A 22,248-nucleotide genomic window follows, 5' to 3' on the forward strand; every position below is an offset into this window, starting at 1 on the left:
CTGCTAACCACACCTGGGGGCTCCTGGCATACATGGGGCACCCGCCTCAGGTGTGAACCTGAGGCGTGTAACCACCTCAGGCGTATAGCCGCCTCTGGTGTGGAGGCTATACGACTATAGCATGACAAACAAAAGCGTGTGAAAATGTTAAGGGGGGTATACGTATACCCTCCGGAAAACCTTTTTTGTTTACGGACGGATCTTTCTGAAACTTCACACATATATGTAAAACAAAGAAAAACATTTTGTTCTTTTGATTTTTTTTTCGGAAAAATTGATAGAAAACGTGAAATTCATATAAAACGGACAAAAAAGGGGGTCCTGTAGAAATCCTACTCCTACTAGGGTTTTCCAGCTACAACATTGAGACGCATATCATTCGATGCGTAAAGACCATATAAATCGATTAACGATGCCCGATTTTTCTATTTTTGCCTTAGTTTTTTATACACGCATTTTTTCCATTTTATCTCATTTTCTTTAGATTTTCCTCCCTTCCCTCCATTTTGAATCCAAACTATGCACAAATAAAAAAAGGGCTTCGGTAATCGATAGGTATAGTCTTTACAAATCGAATGGTATATGTCTCATCGCTGTAACTTCAAAACTCTAGGAGTAGGATTTTCCGTGACAATAGGTGTGAATGTTGAGGAGCGCGCGACAAAGTCCCCCGCGCATTGCAATATGCACTAAATGTAGCAAGGATACAAAAGTACAGGCTTCTGTACCTTGATTCCACTCAAGGATGATGGGAGCGACTTGCAGTGCACCTCTCCGTACGAAGCGAGGCGGGTGGCTAAGTTTTTGTGCCAGAAAACACCATATATGTAGTGCTGGCCAGCTATTTTTGCCCCATCTAATTGCTGAAGGAACTCGCAGAACTCACAGAAATGGCAGTGGTACCGTTGGATAGGGCAGAATGTCAGCTTTAAGATGATACTAAATACCAAAAAAGCCAAATCCGAAACATTTAGGGTATATCCCCCCCCCCTTAAGCTTATGTTGTCGAGCAGGCTTGGTCAGGCGTATCTCATTAAAAATAATTACAGTCTAATAACTAGTGGAGAAAACTGCGCATGATCTTTAATAAAAAGCAAATGAACGATTTTTCATCGGTAACACTACATAAGGAAGCAAAGCGATGAGTTCCATATTAATCACAAGCTTAATTCTGCTGTTTCACATTTACGATAAAACAAGAGCAACCAGCCTTGGCTAGAATCAACAACCAGGATATTTCCAGATGCTTCGGAGCATAACTATATGCTGGGCAGGCTGCGTTATTCATCCAGATCAGCGTGAGTCGTGACAGACCGAGCAGTTTGCCTCAGACTGTCACATCCCATGGAGTGAAGGTCCCAGGCACCGGCGCAGGGATCTGAGGAGCAGATCGACAAGGCATAGCTGTGAGACAATGTACAGCTTTAGAGTACGTATGAAAAAAAATACTTGCATGCAGGCTCTGAGATTGTGTATGTATGTATATGAGAGTGTATTACTTTTATATATTCATAATTTTTTTTTAGGAAATCAATACCCATCACAATGATTTGATTAAGAAATCAAACTCCTAAAAACTATGTTAATCAATCCGGTTCGATACAAATTTTTAAAGATTGAAATTTTTTGGATGTGTTAGCGACAGCTCTCCATAACCGTAAGTTTACTGCTGGAATGCTTTCGTTCTCATAACAAACAAGTTCTTGATGATAGTAAGTTTTACATTTGTGAGTGTTGAGTACAGTTCTTCATAACCGTACGCTTGATCTTCGTGGAAATTGTGATCCGTTTGTACGCACAAGCTTGAGTATCTTTTAAACAACGGGTTGTTGTTTGTAGAATTAAGGACGCGTCGTTTTTTAAAAGCAACCAAATATATTAAATGAGAATTTGGGGAACATGTGAAATTGTAAAAAAATAAATGTAAATAAAAGAAATAAGTGAATGCAAATTCGATTGACGATGGTCCCACGAAAGTGAGCTCAACTCACTGTGATTGTCATTTTGAAATGATGTACAGGTTAAGTATCAAGGAAAATCTTGCGATTATCATCATTATGTTGCAAAAGGAAAATATGAGTTTCAATCTGCGGGTAACTGACGAGGCTGGTGATGCGGTCGTTGCATGCCATGCGGATGCGCTCAGCCGAAGCTGGAGAGTCCAGGCGGAAGAGGCGAGCTGAGGACCCCACAGTTTTCGTCTGTAGAGGCTCGCCTGCTGTTACAATTGCCGCCTCTTCGTCACCGTAGTGCTGGAAGCGTTCGTCTTCACGTGCTGCGGCCACGGCGTCTTTGATGGCAAAGAAAATCGAAGACGCAAGGAACAGCGGTGGCTCGCCGATGGCCTGAAAAAAAAATCAATTTTTGAATGATTGAGATGGTCTTGAGGTTTTAGACATAGATTTTTAGATTTGAGTGACGATTTGAACTTTGTTTGTGTGATAAGTGAGGACCAGGGTGATGAATGATAACTGGTTGACGAGTGACGGTGACTGGGTGACGAATGATGGTAACAGGATCATTAGCAGTGATGTCAGCAATCACTGGAAGACGAGCAAGGATTACTGGCGTATGATCAGTAATGACTAAATTCGAGAGTTTAAGACTTTCTCGCCCAATAGAATGAAAACAAAACTTAGGCCACTGAAATACGGTGGAACCTACCTATTATATTTAGGCTGTTGGTATTTTCATTTTGATGCAAGCATTGTAGGCGTAGCAGACCAGGAGGGCATAAATGGTTAGGTAGTGGTGCGACTTTGGACCTAAGAGACCCGGTCTATTTACTCAGAATTTGCCGAGTCTGTTGTTACAGATACCGCTGGCGAACTTCGGTGGAATCTTACCCGCATAAAGGGAACTGAGGGCGTGGACATACCTTGGAGGAGTACACAGCTTTGGGGTTGCCAACTTCCCTTAGCAGCGTCACGTTCATCTCGCACGGGATGTCTTGTACGCCTGACGATCGAACATTGAAGCAGAATTAGTTCGGAATGAAATGGGCTCAGTCTCAAAGTTAAGCAACAAAAATCAGGTAAAATTAATAATACGCAAGACGATATGAAGGACCGAGACTTTGGTGTAATGGATATTAGAGCAAGCGGAGAGATAATGATAATGTAAGTTTAATTTAGGAAACAGCTAGACAATCAAGGTTCATGCAGTGACGTTCCGCGTTGAGAGAGCCATAAAAATACGTTGAGGTGCAGTGTACCTGGAAGTTTATAGGCCCCTGGCCCAGTAGTGAGGAGGGCCCCTCGGGGAGAGAATCGCAGTTCCTCAAGAGTAAAGAGGCCCTGTCCTTGCACGAAGGCTCCTTCGATCTGACCGATATCCACCGCAGGATTAAGCGACTTCCCCACATCCATCACGATGTCGGTTCGCAGCACCTGGGGCGAGCTTCCCATTAAAACGACACATTTGTCATCAACATTCTTTTAGGAAATAATAGTCTTCAAGAGAGCATGGCTGTACAAGGGTCGCCCAGTGGTTAATGTGTTAATTTTCAACATGAAAACTCGAGGTGCACTGAAATTTCAAGAACAAAAAGAATCTGTCGTACCGTGTGGTCTCCTGTGAGGCAGTCGATTTCCACTTCAGAGACTGCGGCACCAAAGCTGAAGTAGCTGAACGGCGTCCCTTCCTGCGTGTCGAAGTTGAAACCACTCAGCCCAGGGGTGCTGGGGGCGAAGAAACTCTATGAAAAACACGGGATCCCATACCTGTTTTTCTAAGATTTTTTTGCTCAATCGGATCTACAGATTTTGATCAGTAAAATGTACGGTTTATAGAGCTTTTAACATACGAGGGTCAACCGGAATGTAGTACCTACCCGTTTGGGAATTGAACAAAAGGAAGTAAATATTAACAAATGAAAGCATGTTTATTGAAAAGAATATGTATAGTCAAATGGGGGTAAGACAGGATCGCAGCCTTCATGGGGTAAGAAAGGACCAGCCCATGGCATGCATTTTAATTGCACCGAATTCAATTTGACAAAAGAATATGTTAGAGCAATCATTGCCTGTCATTTCAGTGTTTGTGGCAACCCTCTTCTGCAAATAATAAATTTCTGGCTAATTTTTAAAGAAAACCTATGTAAAGAAGGGTCACAAAATAGTTAACCCTGTTTGGGAAATAAGCTCTGTCTAATGACAAAAAATTTTTTGGCCAGGTTTGTGGATGTAGGCAGGTAACCTCAAGTAATAGGCAACCTTTTAGACATACTAGGCATTCCTACCTGCTACCGTCACTGCCTGACATGTATTCTAAAATGGGGTAAAAAAGGACCGGACATAGGGTAAGCCAGGACCACTAAATGATCCTGTTTTAGCACACAAGTGGTCCTATCTTACCCCACAAATGGTCCTATCTTACCCCACAAATGGTCCTCTATTACTCTACAGTTTATCAAAAATAGTTTTGATAGGAATATATTATTGTGTAGTACATGGAGTATTTTGGTCAAAATTTTTATCTTTTGCTCAAACCTCGTTATAACTTGTTAGCTTTTTTGATTAGAGAAATTTAGTGCACTATTTTAAATTGCATCAAAGGGATATATATATATATATATATAACACTACTTCTCTACATAACCTCCAAACAAATTTAAGCATTTGTCGTATCGTGTCACGAGTTTTTGTATACCGGTGTCATATTCCTCCCCCGCCAGTGTTTCTGGGTTCGGCAAGGTGTACTGCTCATCGATTTCATGACGCGTGGATACACAATCAATGCCAATGCATATTGTGCAACATTAAAAAAATTACGGCGGGCAATTCAAATCGACAGCAACGTCTGTTGTCTACTGGCGTCATTCTCATGCACAATGATGCCAGGCCGCATACGGCTGGAATAACACAACAACTTCTCCAAAAATTCAAGTGGGAAATTTTCGACCATCCACCCTACAGTCTGGACTTGAGTCCTTCAGATTTTCATCTGTTTACGAAACTCAAGGACTTCGTGGCAGGGACAAAGTTTCAAAATGACGAAGAACTGAAAGAACACGTGACTGCGTATCTCAATACACTGGCGGCGGAGCAATATGACACTGGTATACAAAAACTCGTGACATGATACGACAAATGCCAAAATTTGTCCGGATATTATGTAGAGAAGTAGTGTAATACATGTTCATTCCAATAAGCATGTTCACATTTGGTAATATTTACTTCCTTTCGTTCAATTCCCAAACGGGTACTACTTTCCGGATGACCCTTATATATTGTTAAATTTTTTTAGCGGAAAAATCTCTTCTCAATTCGGACGATTTTTTTTTCATTCAAGCGCAACAGAAAATCATGTTTCACTACGAGAAAGAGACTCAACACACAACGTCGCAGTTAAGCGACCTTGCCATTACCATAGGTAGCACAAGCGCGAGGCTGCAAGTAATTTCTTTACAAGCGAAAAGTCCTACCCTCTTGCGGCCTTTGTGTCACTCACGCATAGAAACCAGTAGCGGACAGCTGGACGCGGTCGAGGTAAGCAGCCATGACCCAGCTGTCCCAGCCGGCGTCTGGGTTCTTCTGGCGGTACGGGGCCAAACGATTCCACAGCTCAGTGCACGCGCGCTGCACGTCAAGAAGCACAATTTTAACTTTGAACAGTCTGAAATAAAATTGATGACAAATAATTATAAGAAAATATATTTTTTAATAAAAGGTATCAAGACATTTTACCACAGAAACTTTTGTATCACTATAACAGAAATTTAGACGTGGGTGATTACGCGACACGTTGGTCTGAGTTCCGAGAGGGGATTGTGGGCCTTTGCGTTATTCAACGGCGCCGAACGCTCGTGGGTCACGTCAAGAATATATATTAGGATAGAAATCGTCCTTCCCCAGATCAGTTTGAGCCGAGGAGTTTATACAAAGACAAAACAACTACATTTAGAGTTAGCAGTGGTAGTTTTGCCGGCATCAAGAAACTAACGATAACCCTTACACCGCTGTTTATGGTGCTTGTGGAGTAAAGATGCATGATACTGTAATTACAGTTTAATACGACATGTTAACCGGTGTTGACGAATAACTACCACTTACCAAGACGGCCTCCCCCTTGAGGTTTTCTTGTGACATGTTAACAGGTGTTAATGCCTAACTACCACTTACCAAGACGGCCTCAACGTTGAGGTTTTCTTGTGACATGTTAACCGGTGTTGATGCCTAACTACCACTTACCAAGACGGCCTCCCCGTTGAGGTTTTCTTGTGACATGTTAACCGATGTTGATGCATAACTACCACTTACCAAGACGGCCTCCCCGTTGAGGTTTTTTGTGACATGTTAACCGGTGTTGATGCCATACCAAGACGGCCTCCCCGTTGAGGTTTTCTGGTGACATGTTAACCAGTGTTGATGCCTAACTACCACTTACCAAGACGGCCTCCCCGTTGAGGTCAGAAGAGGCTGAGGCGGCGGTGGGAGAGGCGTTGGGGACTTTATCGGTGGCGGTGTCCGCGATGTGTATCTTGGCGGCCGGGATGTGAAGCGCTCGCGATGCCACCTCATCAAATTACGAGTCACTTTCATAAATTTTAATGGAAAACAATTGTTTTGTAAACCCCGGAAAAAGAAAGGGTAGAGTTAACACAATTTTTCCATTCAGCTTCCCCAAAAATTAATTTGAAGAATGATCGCTTAAAAAATCTAAGCAGCAAATATAAATCCTAGTTGAACCGGAAATTTCGTTATTTGTCGATAAATAGTAAACTTTTCTCTAAGAAACAAAACGATTTTTGGTTTAGGGAATATGCTCCCTTGAGAAACGAGATGAAATAAACTAGTCAGAACAACTAGTTCTAGCAATCACAGGATTGCTAGAAACCATCTCATGTTTGACACAGACCGTGTCACCATGAACTATAACACAGACCGTGTCACCATGAACTATAAGGAAGTCATTGGAGATAAATTTATTCTGATTAACACACGTACGGTAATATGACATTGAGACCACGCAGGCTGCCTTTAGGACGGGAAAATATAAGAGTTGGGAGCACACCCAATCTGTTGAAAATTTTTCAAAAAGAAAAATGAATTACGAACCTAAATATATATAGGTTCATAAATATCTTCATTGCTCGAGCATCAATTTGGGTACTATCGAAAATAATGAATTGTTCCTGTTCATAATATTTTCATATTTATTTGCTAGGATCAGCTAGCTGAGAACGTAAAAATGGCCAAAGCATTTTTGGGTAGTGAATGTGAATGCCGTACATAATCCCAGCCATTTGCATCGAATGAAATAATTATATACATAGAGAGCAAATGTTGAGTCAAGAACTAACAAACTTCACAGTTAAACTAGCGATTAGTTTTATTTTTATTACACTAGCTATATTCACTAGCTATTAATGATAGTGCACTTTGAAGCGTTAAAACCTATTTTCTTATATGTAGATTAAACTTGTCGCTGGAGTTTATAATTTGAGATGAATTATACACTAACTTGAATCATTTTGGTGTGCAGCCCTTGGCCCATCTCTGTACCCCCGTGGGTGAGTAGAACTGAGCCGTCTTTGTAAACCATCACGAGAGCCCCAGCCTGGTTGAGGGGCAGGACAGTGAACGCGATTCCGAACTTGGTGGGCACAACGGCGAGACCTCGCTTCTTGTGAACGTGGGTTCTGGGGAACAAAAAACAAGCCAGTGTCCCCTCATTAATTCCACAACTCCTTCATCGGAACTGATAGTATTCGGAATTTTCACTCCACATGCAAGCAATCTCGTTTTAAACTAGTTTTTGATGACAAATATCTACAACAATGAGACACAAAGACTGTGGGATCAATCACACGACGGAATGCTGCATTTAAGGTGCCTGCACATGGGGACAGTAACACGTGTACCTGTTGAACTGCTGCGCCTCCTCCCTCCTGCGCGCGTACTTCGCCTGCAGCTGCACGTGTACCTGTTGAACTGCTGCGCCTCCTCCTCCTGCGCCTGCAGCTGCACGTGTACCTGTTGAACTGCTGCGCCTCCTCCCTCCGGCGCGCGTACTGCGCCTGCAGCTGCATGTGTACCTGTTGAACTGCTGCGCCTCCTCCCTCCTGCGTGCGTACTGCGCCTGCAGCTGCACGTCGCGCCAGCAACGCGCCAGAGTGCTGTTCTCAATCAGCTGGCGGAAGTGCGTGCGGTCGCCATCTTTGTACAGGTTGCGTTCCCGTACCTGCAGGGAAATTTATAGCACGCATTACGATGGCGGTGAATTTCATGAAGACTGATGCTTCAGGTTTAGCGGATTATTATTAATACGTTAGCTTCATTAATATTTGTTCAGCATTCCGATTCTTGTCATTCCAATAATGCAACCGAAACCAATAATGGTGCAACAAGATTGAGCGAAATGATGTCTAAACAATAATTTTTCCCAGCTTTTCACAAAACCACGGATTCTTCCTCGCTTTTAATTAAATTACCATCTAAACGTTCAGAAGATCATTAACTCGACCAGGAGGTAGAATTTAGGTAAAAGCCTGATCGCTTTATATATTTTATAGGATCAACGTTTGATCGCAGGGATTAATTACATAAGTGGCAGATAAATTAAGACGCTTTACATTCCAGACTTATTCTGGTACGGGGAGGTATAGGTTTTTAAGTAATTACTGATCGAGGTAAGAGACACGGACAACTACTGCTGCCGTCAGGCCTACGTACTCCCACTACAGTTGGCCAGCTGCCAGCTGTCTGTTAAGGGGAGCGTCTGGCCTAAAATTTGGGATTTCGGCTTTTCCGGTTTTTAGTCTCATCTTAAAGCTGATATTCTGACCTATTTAACGGTACCAAAACCATCTCTGTACGTTGATTTATGCGTTCACGACAGATCCCGAAAGGTTGGGGGGTGGGGAAGTTCTTTAACATTTAAGATACGGGGAAATTAGCTGCCGAGCACTTGAGTGCCGAGTCTGCTTGAGCTGCACTCCAGTTGCCCGCCTGGCGTCGTATGGGGTGGTGTGCATGCAGTCGTTCCCACCATCCTTGACTGGAATCAAGCTCCAGTAACGTTTAGTTTTGTATCCTTGCTACATTGAGTGCCTATTCCGATGCGCGCCGGACTTTGTCGCGCTCTCCTGAACAGTTAACTTATTGTCACGGCAAACCTATCACCTCCTAGAGTTTTGAAGCTACAGCAATGGGAGACATATCCTTCGATTCGCAATTAAAATATCTAGAGATTGGTCGTAGCATTTTTTCAATTTCGTTATAGTTTTGAAAATATTTTGAAAAAGGGGGGGGGGAATAGGGAAAAATCGAAAAATTTTCGAAAATTTTGGGAAAAATGCTCCTACATCCACAAAAATTCGAGGAAAGCTACGACGAATCGATAGATATGGTCCTTACGCATAGAATGATATGCGTCTCGATGTTGTAGCTTCAAATCCTAGGAGAAGATAGATTTTTACAGTACCCCCTTTTTTGGTCGTTTTCTAAGAATTTCACGTTTTCTTTCATTTTTTTCGAAAAATTTACATGATTAAAAGCTTTTTATGTTTAGGTTTTACATAGGTGTCCCGAGTTTCAGTGTGATCTGTCTGTAAATAGCCGAGAAAAAAACACAAGACGCTCCCCATAACGTGCCCAATCGTATTTTGTAATTTACTCATGTAGACGAAAAAGAGTTCATTGAAAAGTAACGTTACCGCATTATCATTCGAAATACCTACCTTTGTGGCGGATGGTATAGTTAGGGCTTGCTATATAATGGAATAAACCCAGGTTCTATAAGTCGGCGATGGTTTAGAATGGTTTATTTACACATGACGGACAATGAAGTATAGACAGGCATATGAATGACGAGACACAGATTGAATAGCTTGACATGTGATATGGACGCTTGCTAGTGATTGACTGACATAAATGAGAAGAATGGACTAACATTACTTACTAACTACAAGTTACGGGACGATCCCGTAAGTTACGGTCGGGCTTACGTCAGTTTCCCCGACAACCATCATTCACCATCAAAACAGTTGTGCGCAGCGTGATGAAGAGTTTAACACAATGATGTTGTGAGACTATAACATTGAACTATAGGTGAACTGTGTAATTGAACATTAGTGCAATGCATATAGACAAGTATCTAAAATTTTTAGTAGTGATAAGCAACAGGAAAGTGATTTATGAATACTAATTCACCAGTTCCTCAGGCAAGCCCAGGTAGGCGGCCACGGCAGCCATGATATCCTCCCTGACCAGCATGGCTTGGGGGCTGCCGAAGCCCCTGAAGGCGGTGTTCGAAGGCAGGTTTGTGAGGCACACGTACCCGGTGACCCGCATGTTGGGACAGCTGCGGTGAACCAAATGCGTAGCGTTCAAAATTTGCCACATAATTACTTGATTATTTGATTTTAAAGCCGTTTTTATTAATAGTTAAGAAAATAAATAAATCATTATTTATGTCAGTGGACTTTGATGGCAACGGTCTAAACGTGCGACTTATAGATCGATATTCAAAGAGTAACACGTTCTGAAAATTGACCCGTGCTGCACCTGCAACACGGCACATGAGGTACGTGTTGTACGCATCTGTTTTGTAGAGGCGGTGTTGGTGTCTATTCAATAAGCAAACAAATTCTGGTTTCCCCAAACTTTTAATAAATAACTATAATAATAAACAAATGACGGATACGAGAATACAAATGAATAAACCGCGTATTTCCTTAGCACTTTAACTCCGGCCTCAGGTTTCGGAGCCTTTCTGCAAATGCATAAATAAACAAATTACAGACACTAACGATTCAGAATATAATGCATACATGGCGAAAGGTGACAGCCGCGGTACGGTCGCGGAACGTACAGCCGTAAATATGTGCGCAAGTTACGGTCGTTTACAACAGTCGTACGGCTCAACGGAACTGCAACGGATCACACGCTTTTTCCGGTAAAATTAGGTGATTTTACATGAGGATGATTTAACTGTTAGATTTCGGACTTCGATTATGTTCAGCTCACCTTTTTCATGGACTAGAGATTTTTGTTAACGTAGGATGTGAACTTGAAATTCTCAATTTAATATGAAATGTATCAGTGTTTCATTAAAACCCTCTCTTTGTACTATATTTTGCCGGAACCTGTCCAAAAAGAGAACTTTTTTCACGTGCCAATCAAGTGCCATTCGGCAAACCACCAGACAAAACGATAGGTAATTAATACCGGTATCTTGAACCTGAACCTGAACGTAACGTAAAATTGGTGGAGTAATCACTCCGAGTCTCCAACTTAAAATATATGAGACGATAGGAAACGTCTACGTCTCTCTTTCATTATATATTTATTTTCCAATTTAATCAAGTTGAATTGGTTTATTATATGAGGAGAAATATTGTAGAGCAGAGTGGGATGATGAGCACGAGGGTGAGGTACCTGAAAATGGTAAAATGAGTTGTGTCGCAGGGTTTTGACCTGATTCAAAAACTTTGGAACCAATGGGAGGCGCCTTTCATACCACTAAACGACATTTCCCACATCAGAGGACGCCGCCACGCCAATCATACCAGGAGACGAGACTACTCACACCTTTACTCGTGTACACTTGCATAAATAAATGAGCGGCTGTACTCACACCAGTTGGTGCCACTCGTTTTCTCCAACTCCACTCACACCAGGATTTTTGCTCCTTTTACCAGTAGGTAAAGACTATCATACCTGTTGGCGAGGCCAATAATACAAGACGGCGCCACAAGCTTGTGAGCATCGCTCCTCTTAGCAGTAAGCGACGCCTATGATATCAGTAAGCTGCATCCAATTGAACATAAACCTCACTATCATAGCATCCTTCTTGAAAAGACTATAAAAAATAATAAAACGTTCAAAAAATTACTCCCCTTATCACTCCCTCCGTGTAAATTATCCACAGCCCTTGTGGGTCCCCATCAAACCCTATTCACCTACACTCAACCTCGTTATGCGGTGTGCCCGGTGTCAATCTGGCGTCTCATTATAATCATTATTTATATGTTTACTTGACCTGATAGATTGATGACATGAGTCAGCATCTGGAAGACATCACGCGATAGATCACGCGATCAAGACCTTAGTTGTGGGCGGAAGCGAAGGCTTTATAAGGGCTAGTAACCTTACTAAGAGCCCCCCATTTGCAGTAGTTGACAAGCGTTCTGCGATGTAACGCGTCGGTTGAGTTCTCCGACCTTACAGTCGACGCCGCAGCTTATACCTCTGTGTTGTAACTCATGTACAGTATAACCACCCCGTATATCAAGATATGTTTTCTAGACAGATGTGTCTTACTTATCCTTCACGACCTTAGTCACGTAACTCGATCCTCATGTAGAGCTTAATCGATGAGCTCGGACAGGTATGCGCATTTTCATCTCCTACTGTCTTTTCCAATTTTCCCTCCTTTTTCTGGCTACTTTGCGCCAGCTCTTGTTCTCTTCTAATCTTTCCTAGTAGCACCGCTCCACCACACTATGAACATCTTTCCTCATACCAGTAGGCGTTGTCAGACGTCAACAGCGCGCGCTCCATGACTCCGCGGGAGAGGTCCACAGAGCAGCCGGCATTGGAGAAGAGGTCCGTTTCAACAGCCACCAGCACCCCAGACGAAGTGAAGCTCGCCCGCCACCTCCCAAGGAAGGGGTGACGAGCCCCCGTCAGCAGCATGTCTTCCGCGCGCTCTAGTACCACACGAACGGGGTGCTTCGTCCTGTTGGAAGAGCTCTGTAAGGCGAGTGGTGCTGGTGGGCTGTGAAGACGGGCGGTGTTAGCCACTCATTCAATGGCATCCTACGAACACTCTTACTGCAGCCAACCAATGCCTTCAAATACCAATGTATTTGAAGGCATTCTGTAGCCGGGTATATACCTCTGAAGGCAATCGATGAACAGTACCCAAGCAATTATTCTATAGCACAGATCATGATAAAAAACTGAACAAACCCATCATTTCAACGTTTCAGCCCCCGCCGAAAGCCTTCCAATGTAATCAATGAACTCCAAGACTTGAACTTTGGCCGCCGAGTTCCATTGCACACCAAGCGGGGTATTTTGTACATAAGCATTTGCACTAATGTTGAAGTGATCCAGGAGTAGATTGCAGCCATCATGAGTTTATTAATCTCTATTAGTTGATTTTTTTATCTGGAGTATCTGAAATCAAATGTATCTAACAGCTGGTCCAAATGCATATAAGGCAATTATATACTCCTGAATCGATAATAATATGTAAGACAATAATGAAATTTCAACATTGAAACGTCTGATGAAACTCTCACACGCTTGCGGCAACAGCGGCGGGCACCGACGCCACGACGGGGCGCGACTCCTTGCCGCCAAAACCGCCGCCAAGTCGCTTGGTCACGACCACCACTTTGTTGGCCGGCATCCCCAGCGCACGCGCCACCCGCGCCTGAGTCGCTTCCGGGCACTGCGTCATACTGCCCAGAAGGAAGCATCTCGGAGATTGAGTAACTACTGAGGGCTTGTCATAATGAGGGGACATGATAACATGGGACTGGTTTTGCCATGGGTGGGATTCTCACACATTTGTTGGTTCAGCATTGGCTCGTTAGTAAAAGGCAAATAGTACGAAATCGTGTAACGCAAATTCATTTTCGGTCCATAGTCACCAATAGAATGAATGTAATAAGCTGGCGCTACTTTTTCCACATGCGCATCCACATTGTTCTGGTGAACAGTTTTAAAATCGGTTATTTCATTAGATATAAAGATATGCTCCCTGCTCATATGCGATTGTCCCTGGTTTAATAATATTGTTGTGTACGATATGCATCTGCGAACGTCGGGATGACGTCACGCAATCTGTATTCCAGGGTCTCTGAGCATAAAGGCAGGAGTTGTAGGACCGGACAGTTGCTATCGGGCGCCCCTCATTCGGCTGTGCGCACTCACGCCGAGCAGTGTGATGTCCCTGTTTCTGACAGTGACTTTAAAGTGTTAGCTTCCACCTCCGGTACTTCAGATTTGCGTATTTTGGAATCATTGTACATTTTTAAACTTAGGCCCAGTTTACATTCAGCTGTTAGCGCCTATCCTCTTGAAATTGTGAATAGATTGGTTTTGTGCCCTATTACTTGTAAATTTAGTTTTTTAAATGTGTTCTGTGCCTTCAATTAAACTAATTTGTGACTTTCTATGTGAATTCTAGATTCCACGAACTGACGATGGAGCTGGACTCCGAAACGTTTTCTATAAAGTTATAAATTTTTGTGGACTATTCTTTGCTTTTAAATTTTTAGTTAACTTGCGATTCAAGCAAATAAGTGACATCAACTCATTGAAGAGACATTGGCACGAAAATGAATAATACAGGGTGTGGCAGTACCGATTGAGCAGTTTTGAGGCGAAATAAAAGAGTAATAGAGGTACATAAAAAGAAAGTTTATTTTTCTCGAGGTTAGCATAACATACCATTTAGAATACTTATGTTTGAAAATAATATGAGGAAGATAGTGGCCGTATAGGCTGCAACACACTGGTGGAGTCGTTCTCGGTGTCTCTGAGGGGTGATTTACAGTGGTCTTCGAGGTCTCCCGATTTGAGAATTTGCGATTTCTTTCTTTGGAGATATGTAAAAAAAAGGGTGTTCAGAAGTCGCCCTCATACCCTTCTACAGCTAAGGGAACGAATTATTGCAGAGGTAAAGGCCATATCTCGCCATATGTGCGAACGTGCGGTAGGAAACTTCCGAAAACGACTCCAACAGTGTGTTGCAGCTAACGGCCACCATCTTCCTAATATTATTTCAAAACATAAGTATTCTAAATGGTATGTTATGCTAACCTCGAGGAAAATAAACTTTCTTTTTATGCACCTCCATTACCCTTTTATATTTCACCTCAAAACTGCTCAATCGGATCTGCCCCACCCTGTATGTTAAAGCGTATTATAGTGAGCCGTGCAAAGAAAATCCACACGAAAAACATAACTCAGGATATAAATAGGGAAATATTCTTGAATGGTAAACGTATTCATACTAATAAATTGTAAAATAATTTTGAGAAAAGCCATGAAAATATAATGAGGCGATAACTTGAGGCTGCAACAATGTCAAGCAAATACACAGGCTTCTTCAAAATGAGTCTAATTAAGGAAATTCAAACATTACTAAAAATGGCGGATGAAATATTGCAGAAATTTAAACACGCAACTGAATAGAAGTTAAGTTGTCTATGGATGAGACAAATTATCTTGATCCAGACACTTACCAAAAAGGAATCAAGTCGTTCTTTGCGGCAGAAAACATGAACAATAGTTTTTTCTAAGTTTACGAATATCCCGAAGAAATAACTTGATTAAATATCATGAGATATAAAAATTTGCAGGGGATAGTTTTCAATGCCCAAATTTATTTTGTGATTTCAAATCTCCGAGCTCGTCGAGAATAGGGTATGTGAAATGTAGTAACACAACTCAGCCAGAGATTGATGAAGTCAGCGTCGAGCAAATTCCTAAACTACAATCTATGTATTGTTACGCATCCATTGTAGCAATTCCATTTTAAAGCATTGATGTAACACACCTAATGCAAGAAAAAAGTTGTAGTAACACATTTAATATTACTTAACTATTGTACCCATTTATTGTAACCATTCTATTGGCCCTTTACTATCACAAATTTTTAGTAACACATTAGTCCGCTTTATGGTGACGCTTTAGTGACAAATCTTCAGTAATATCCGAACTCCGCAGGCGAGATGGTCGTAAGATGATCAATGATTCGTGCAATGATCCGTGCTGAACATGACATACGTTGCGTTAATCCTAACGGACACTATGATGATACATAAATGATGTATAATGAACAACGCCATATTGGTGGCGTTGAACATCATGTACACTGTGACGCACATGATGTAGGTTGCGTTAAACATAAAGTACGCTGACCAGACCGATGGGTTGCCCGATGAACTTGACAGACTTGCTAGCGAAGACCTCTTCATCTTTCACGATCTCGCCGCACACGTTGCGTTCGCCTGCGTCATAGTGCGTGTTAAGTACATCGGTACAATGGGAACAGGGTACCAATTGCAGCAGTATTGGATAAATAACTGACTACAGTTGCATCAATTGCACCGTGAAATAAATGAATAATATCTGCTAGAAAAATATAGTCGGATGCATACTATTTGTTTGCTACATCTTCCAGAGTTGCAGGAATATATCGTTCCTACGCCAATCATTCTAGAGAGCGGCTAATTTAATGTTGCTAATGAAGTATAGGATAATTTTTACCCATGCTGGGTGTGGGATGGTTAACCTCGAAATATTTTTCGTGAGAACATATTTTTAACTACCCCACGACCATTTTCATAACATAAACCGATAAAAACGAAACCAAGTTCTCACGCATCCGCTTCAGTCTTTCGCACGTTCAAATTTTCAGTGAAAACCCCGAGACACAGCGGAAAGTATGACTATATTTGCCCAGCACCTCGTACCCCACGAAATAATTGCGGCTCTTCTGATAGTGACGAGTCTCACTATCCAAATATTTTTAAGGATTTTTCACCAGCTTTAGAGTCCCCGTTACTTGCTCCCACAATTTACAGCAGCAAATGCCACCTTTTCTCACCCGGTACGTCTTTGGCGGACACGAAGGCGTGGACACCGGCCACCGCAAATGCAGCAGAGGCGTCGACTGAAACGATGTCGGCTCGAGCCTCAGTGGACAGGACGAAGGCACCGAAAAGCTCGTTGACGTAAGGCGGTAGGTCGTCCACGTAGGTCGCCTCCCCAGTTACCTGCTGCAGGGCTGATGCGTGCACCATGGGCCTTCCTACAGGGTCCTGCGATGGCTGGTCTGAGGGTACCTAAGGAAGAGGGTAATGAGGAAGTGAGCAGGAAATAATCATTAACACAATTTAGAAATCTCGATTAAATAAGCAAACGGAATAAAATAAATGCGAAATGGTAGCAAATCGTGTCCTTTGAATTAGAAAGTTTGGGAAGAAGGTGTCTGTTTGATAGCATGCGTGGGCAGAGCCCGAGACCCGCCCATTTGCATACTGTACAACGAAAACTGCGTTTGAAAAAAATGATTTTTAAAGGGGTAGCCAGTAAGCCGCAATATGGTGCAGAAGGATTACGTAAACTCGTATGAAAATAGAACATTCAAACCTTATGAGGTAAGTGACGGGAAACCTTAACTGATAAGTCCCCTATCTTTGCAGTCATAATAGCATACAAAATCTGTCCAAATTAAGAATACTTTTCACAGATTTTCAATACAGAAGAATGCCTGGCAAAGTAAGCACGAAGCACTTACCCTAACACCATCCCTTCTGCACATACTAAACTTCTCTCCACTGTAGCCGCTCTGTTGTTGCCAGGGTAATTGAAATAGCTTATTTATCTTCTCTAAATCCTTTACTAACTCCATTTACCATTCCTTATTGCATTATTTTATCTCCCTCAATTACCTCATTACCAACTAACCCAATTTACCACAACTACAACAACTTCTGAGCACAGTCGTGCAGCCGACCTGCTCGTAGAGATGAGTTGCCCTGTGAGGAGGCCGTTTGTTGGACCCCAGCAGCTCCTGATGGTGCGGTGCCACGGGTGCCACACTCGGCATGGTCTTGCTCAGCTCGTGGCGTACGTGCAGGTAGAACTTGAAGAAGAAACTGCAATAAAGTTCAAGTGGTAATTTGACGACGAAGATGAACTCAGGTTACAGAGATCGTGTTCGTAAGTGGTGGTGAGGGCTACAAATCAGTGAAGGGATGCCTTGTTCTGCCACACGAATGAATCGAATGAAACCTCATGATCCTTCCCTTCACGGCATCATCGTCAGTGTGTATTTTTTCAATTTGATTCTATGTTGAATTATAGATCATATAGATTCTTCTCTACGGACAGTTTCTTTATGATCAATCTAGATGCCCATACGAGGAAATCAAGTCGGATTACCTATCTAATAATTATCCTTATTAACTATCATGATCGTTAGACTTGATTCGAACTGTGCCCTGCTTTTACGCTGCTTAATCTTTGATTGAATGCCCATCTCCTCACGTCACGGTCATTGCCAATTTTTTATTTTATAAGTGCAATTAAAATACAAGCCCGTGCATATTTTCATTAGTTTTGAGTTGTTCATTTTGTTGTATTTAATGTATTGATTCATGAAGACACATTCGAATGTTCACGGTCGAGATCTGATGCAGAGAATTGAAAGATAAAGTATTATGTTCCTGACAGATGAGCTTCCGTTATATTCCAGCGCCAATAAACTAATTTTTTGATGTGAATGAAATTATTGAGGATTATTTAACAGGACAACACACGACTTCCTTGTAATTTGCTAGCTCCGACTTCGTTGTAATTCGCTAGCTCATATTCGCTGCATTATCTAATCGCAGTATCAATTATGTATAATTCTAATAATTTACAAATGTTTAGGATGGAAGATTATATTTTCATTCATTATCATTTATTTCATTATCAGTCATTTTATCTCGCGTATCGTTCATATCTTGAAGTTATTTTAAGGTTTTCATAACAATTTTAGTTGCTTCAGATCCCTCTAATTTTCTCTCCAACGTCTAGACGTTTGGCATACTTTATATGACTATTAAGCCTGCCTCACATAAATATGTTTGGCCTGCCTCACATGACTATGTTTGGCCTGCCTCACATGACTATTTTTAACCTGTCTCACATGAGGCACGCCAATCCCCCAACGTTTTTTTTTGGGGGGGGGGATCCCAAGGTATCGGATTGGAGTCCAATTTTCAGGAACATGAGAATTCTGGGAGAAAACGGGACTAAAATTCGAAAGAGTCGAGAGGCACTTCACAAAATTTACATCGATAACTTAAAAGGAAATAAATAAGTTTATTACCTGGGCACAAGTGCAGCTCTATAAGCTGTCATGCCCCCAGGGGCACTGGGCGCTATCTGCACCTCCTGCAGCAGGGATGACGTCACCTCCTGCAGCAGCTGCTCATCCCACCTACGGCCCTCCATCGCCTGCAGGAGAAAAGAGAATCAAACCACAAAAGGAATTAAAGTCTACGTGTGAATCCCACATGCACAGTACCCGCACAGCGGAGAGGAGTAAAAGTATGTGGTATTGAACTTATTGTTGAATTTTTTTTCCGGTAGTGAAATAATAAAGCAAAACATGGATGTGGAGTTTCTAACTTAATTACGTGCTACCAAGACCTAGGGCGGTACTGTGCCAGAAGCTGCAAGGCACGTGAAGTGTGATAGAGCAGAACCTGCCCGCTACCTGTCCAGTACGTCTCAGCCCAGTTCTTGCCAAGCACCCGCCCAACATCTGCTCAGCACCAGCCCAGTCAAGTTCAGTGGACTGGGACTTGGCCTGGACTGGGCCAGTCCAGTCTCTGTAAAGCCCCTGCGCAGTTCCTGTCCAGCACCTGCCCAGTACCTGCCCAGCATCTGTCCAATACCGGTCCAGTACCTGTCCAGTACCTGCCCCAGCACCTGCCCAGCACCTAACCCAGTACCTCCATGGTGCGTGTCGCCTGCAGCGTGGTCGCAGCGACGCCTCCAAAGGCTATGTTTGCGGTTGCCACGTGGTCGCCGCGCATGCGCACCAGCAGCGCCGCGTTCACGATGGCGATGTCATCATCGCGACGGCGTGACTGCTTGTAGCCGCGGAAATATTCCTCCTAAAAGATTAGGAATATTCTATATTATACCCGAAAAACTAAAATATTTTCTTTCCTCAGGAATGCCGAATATCATTTTTCGCTACGCGTTGTGCATGATATTTTGGCTAAATTATTTCATTGTCCATTTCATGTTATGCATGCTTGAGCGTAACAATTGGATTATTAGACGTTTGATCTAATTGCCTGACGATATTGCATCTGCAATGTATTCTCTGCAATTTAGTACAGTGCGCAATTAGATTCCTGAATTTAATACGATCGAGAATGAAGACTTGGCCAGTTTCTGGTGGTGAAGTTTATGCCAGTAATAAGGTAGTGAGGGTGGTGCCATTACTAAGGTACCTAGTGAAGATGGTGACATTAGCAAGTTAGTGAGGGCGGTGCCATTACTAAGGAAGTGAAGATGGTGACATTACCAAGGTAGTGAAGATGGTGACATTACCAAGGTAGTGAAGATGGTGACATTAGCAAGGTAGTGAGGGTGGTGTCATTACTAAGGTAGTGAAGATGGTGCCATTAGCAAGGTAGTGAGGGTGGTGCCATTACTAAGGTAGTGAAGATGGTGACATTAGCAAGGTAGTGAGGGTGATGCCATTACTAAGGTAGTGAAGATGGTGACATTACCAAGGTAGTGAGGGTGGTGCCATTACCAAGGAAGTGAAGATGGTGCCATTACCAAGGTAGTGAAGATGGTGCCATTACCAAGGTAGTGAAGATGGTGCCATTACCAAAGTAGTGAAGATGGTGCCATTACCAAGGTAGTTAAGATGGTGCTAGTACCTGTGTGGTGAAGGGGATGGTGACGGCCACCAAAACCTCGGTGCTGGAGACATCACACGTGCGATAGCCCGTAAAGAACGTCGCGTCCATCACCCGATCGCGCGCACCACCTGACGAGTCGGAGGTCATTATTTGTGGTGAAAAGGAGACGTGATCACTTGCTCTTGCTCTAAAATGATGTAAGTCTTTTTGAGTATTACTTGACTCATCAATGCTGATGTTCCTTGACGCGTCTTTCAACTCAAGGGATTACTTGTCAGGGTGCCTTGTACTAGTCGAGTTCATCAAATGTTGAGTTTACCAGTTCAAGGGTTCATCAATCATTGGTTTACCACTCGTTGTGTCCACTAGTCCAAGGGTTCATCAATCATTGGTTTACCACTTATCGGGTCCACCAGTCCAAGGGTTCATCAATCATTGGTTTACCACTCGTTGAATCAATTGGTTTACCACTTGTTGGGTTCACCAGTCGTCGGGTTCAAAAGTCGCATGGTTTATTTAACGTCCAGTTTACAAGTAGTTGTTCAATCAGTCATCGGCTAACCAGTTATCGGTTTACACGTCATTGGGTTAACCAGCCGTCGGTTGTCCAGTTTTAGAGTTCACCTATTGTCGGTTCACCAATTGTTTTCAAAATAATTATCATTCATGACAGTCCTGACAATTTCAACTTATATGTCGTTCCTATAAATGTGTGACGGTAACTATTGAGCCGAAACTTGTCATCACCTGTCAGGCTGTCGAGATGCAGCACGGAGCGGGACGCCAGCAAGAGCGGGTTGAGGTCACTGATGGGAGAGCTCGTCATGATGTTGCCCCCGAGACTCTATGGAATAAAATATGCCTGCATTGAGGAAATAAATCTTAAAACAACTTTTTCGTTACTATATACAATATACATGTATGTTTTGTCACATATTTCTCCCACATGGGGCGGAGATCTGGTTATCTGGCACATGTGCGACAAAAGAAATGATGCTGAATCCTCATGCACAGTTTGATATAGCAATTAGGTGTGATACTGTAGCCATGCAAGTTTTGATGGAAATGACATGAAGCTAAAATTATTCAACTCAATATAAATTAGAAACATAATTTTAATAAGTGTCCACTGATTATTTTGTGAACATAGGTCATATAGAATACATTTTATGTGCAAGATAAACATGTCAGAGGATTTTTAAACGGGTCCTTGAGCATCTATCAAGCTTTTGCAAGATTTAAAAATATTCCTTGATTAGTCTAAGTCAAAATTTCAAAACACATTCTGATTTTCAGTGATATCCAAGAGAAAATAGAGTGCATGGCTTTCACCATTTTCTAAGCGAGTAAGAGGGCCAATTTCGTGTGGCAACTTATTCACGCCAGGCCTATCTCAATTGTAACTCTTTCTATTATGCGGTCTGATATAAGAAAATAATATTCATATGAACGCGAATTTTATCTCGTGTGTCCTCCGATAGTGGCTTGGAATTAAATCAATGAAACATCTTCAAAATATAGTATGACACGCAATATTTTTGTCAATTACTAGCAAAAACGTTCAGAACTGCGTTCAACTAATAACCTCAAGCATAAAATTTGTGCGGATTGCAATCGTCAGAATCCAATGTTGTCTGCAGATCTTCGCTGGTATATTAATATTTAGCTGCATTTTCCTCCAGTTGTATTATAAACAATAATAACCACAAGACACTATCAGTAGAGTGATAATATAACCAAGATAATGAAACACTCACGGCCACGTTCCTGATCTGCTTGCCGGCGAACCACTTGAGCATTTCCAAGATGGCTGCCAGTACGCCAGTCTTGTACGCTGCACCAAA

The 22,248-nt window shown here is 42.4% G+C and overlaps 1 protein-coding gene across 1 annotated transcript in view; it reads right to left on the minus strand.

Moving 5' to 3' along the window:
- Positions 1 to 270: 270 nt before the first annotated feature.
- Positions 271 to 22,248, minus strand: part of LOC108671723 (xanthine dehydrogenase/oxidase-like) — a 29,730-nt gene continuing 7,752 nt past the window's right edge. Inside the window, exons 8-27 of the mRNA XM_047882554.1 lie at positions 22,162 to 22,238; positions 21,152 to 21,248; positions 20,423 to 20,532; positions 19,475 to 19,639; positions 18,847 to 18,974; positions 17,485 to 17,626; positions 16,573 to 16,810; positions 15,885 to 15,973; positions 13,253 to 13,458; positions 12,469 to 12,684; positions 10,155 to 10,305; positions 8,039 to 8,184; positions 7,465 to 7,642; positions 6,388 to 6,516; positions 5,452 to 5,579; positions 3,563 to 3,680; positions 3,215 to 3,389; positions 2,879 to 2,958; positions 2,103 to 2,345; positions 271 to 1,378 (exon numbers count right to left, since the gene is read on the minus strand). Coding sequence (XP_047738510.1) covers positions 1,328 to 1,378; positions 2,103 to 2,345; positions 2,879 to 2,958; positions 3,215 to 3,389; positions 3,563 to 3,680; positions 5,452 to 5,579; positions 6,388 to 6,516; positions 7,465 to 7,642; positions 8,039 to 8,184; positions 10,155 to 10,305; positions 12,469 to 12,684; positions 13,253 to 13,458; positions 15,885 to 15,973; positions 16,573 to 16,810; positions 17,485 to 17,626; positions 18,847 to 18,974; positions 19,475 to 19,639; positions 20,423 to 20,532; positions 21,152 to 21,248; positions 22,162 to 22,238 — 2,867 coding nt within the window. The 3' untranslated portion in view covers positions 271 to 1,327. The remainder of the gene's footprint in view (positions 1,379 to 2,102; positions 2,346 to 2,878; positions 2,959 to 3,214; positions 3,390 to 3,562; positions 3,681 to 5,451; positions 5,580 to 6,387; positions 6,517 to 7,464; positions 7,643 to 8,038; positions 8,185 to 10,154; positions 10,306 to 12,468; positions 12,685 to 13,252; positions 13,459 to 15,884; positions 15,974 to 16,572; positions 16,811 to 17,484; positions 17,627 to 18,846; positions 18,975 to 19,474; positions 19,640 to 20,422; positions 20,533 to 21,151; positions 21,249 to 22,161; positions 22,239 to 22,248) is intronic.

Source organism: Hyalella azteca, unplaced genomic scaffold, assembly GCF_000764305.2.
Source record: "Hyalella azteca isolate HAZT.00-mixed unplaced genomic scaffold, Hazt_2.0.2 contig10707, whole genome shotgun sequence".
NCBI lineage: Eukaryota > Metazoa > Arthropoda > Malacostraca > Amphipoda > Hyalellidae > Hyalella > Hyalella azteca.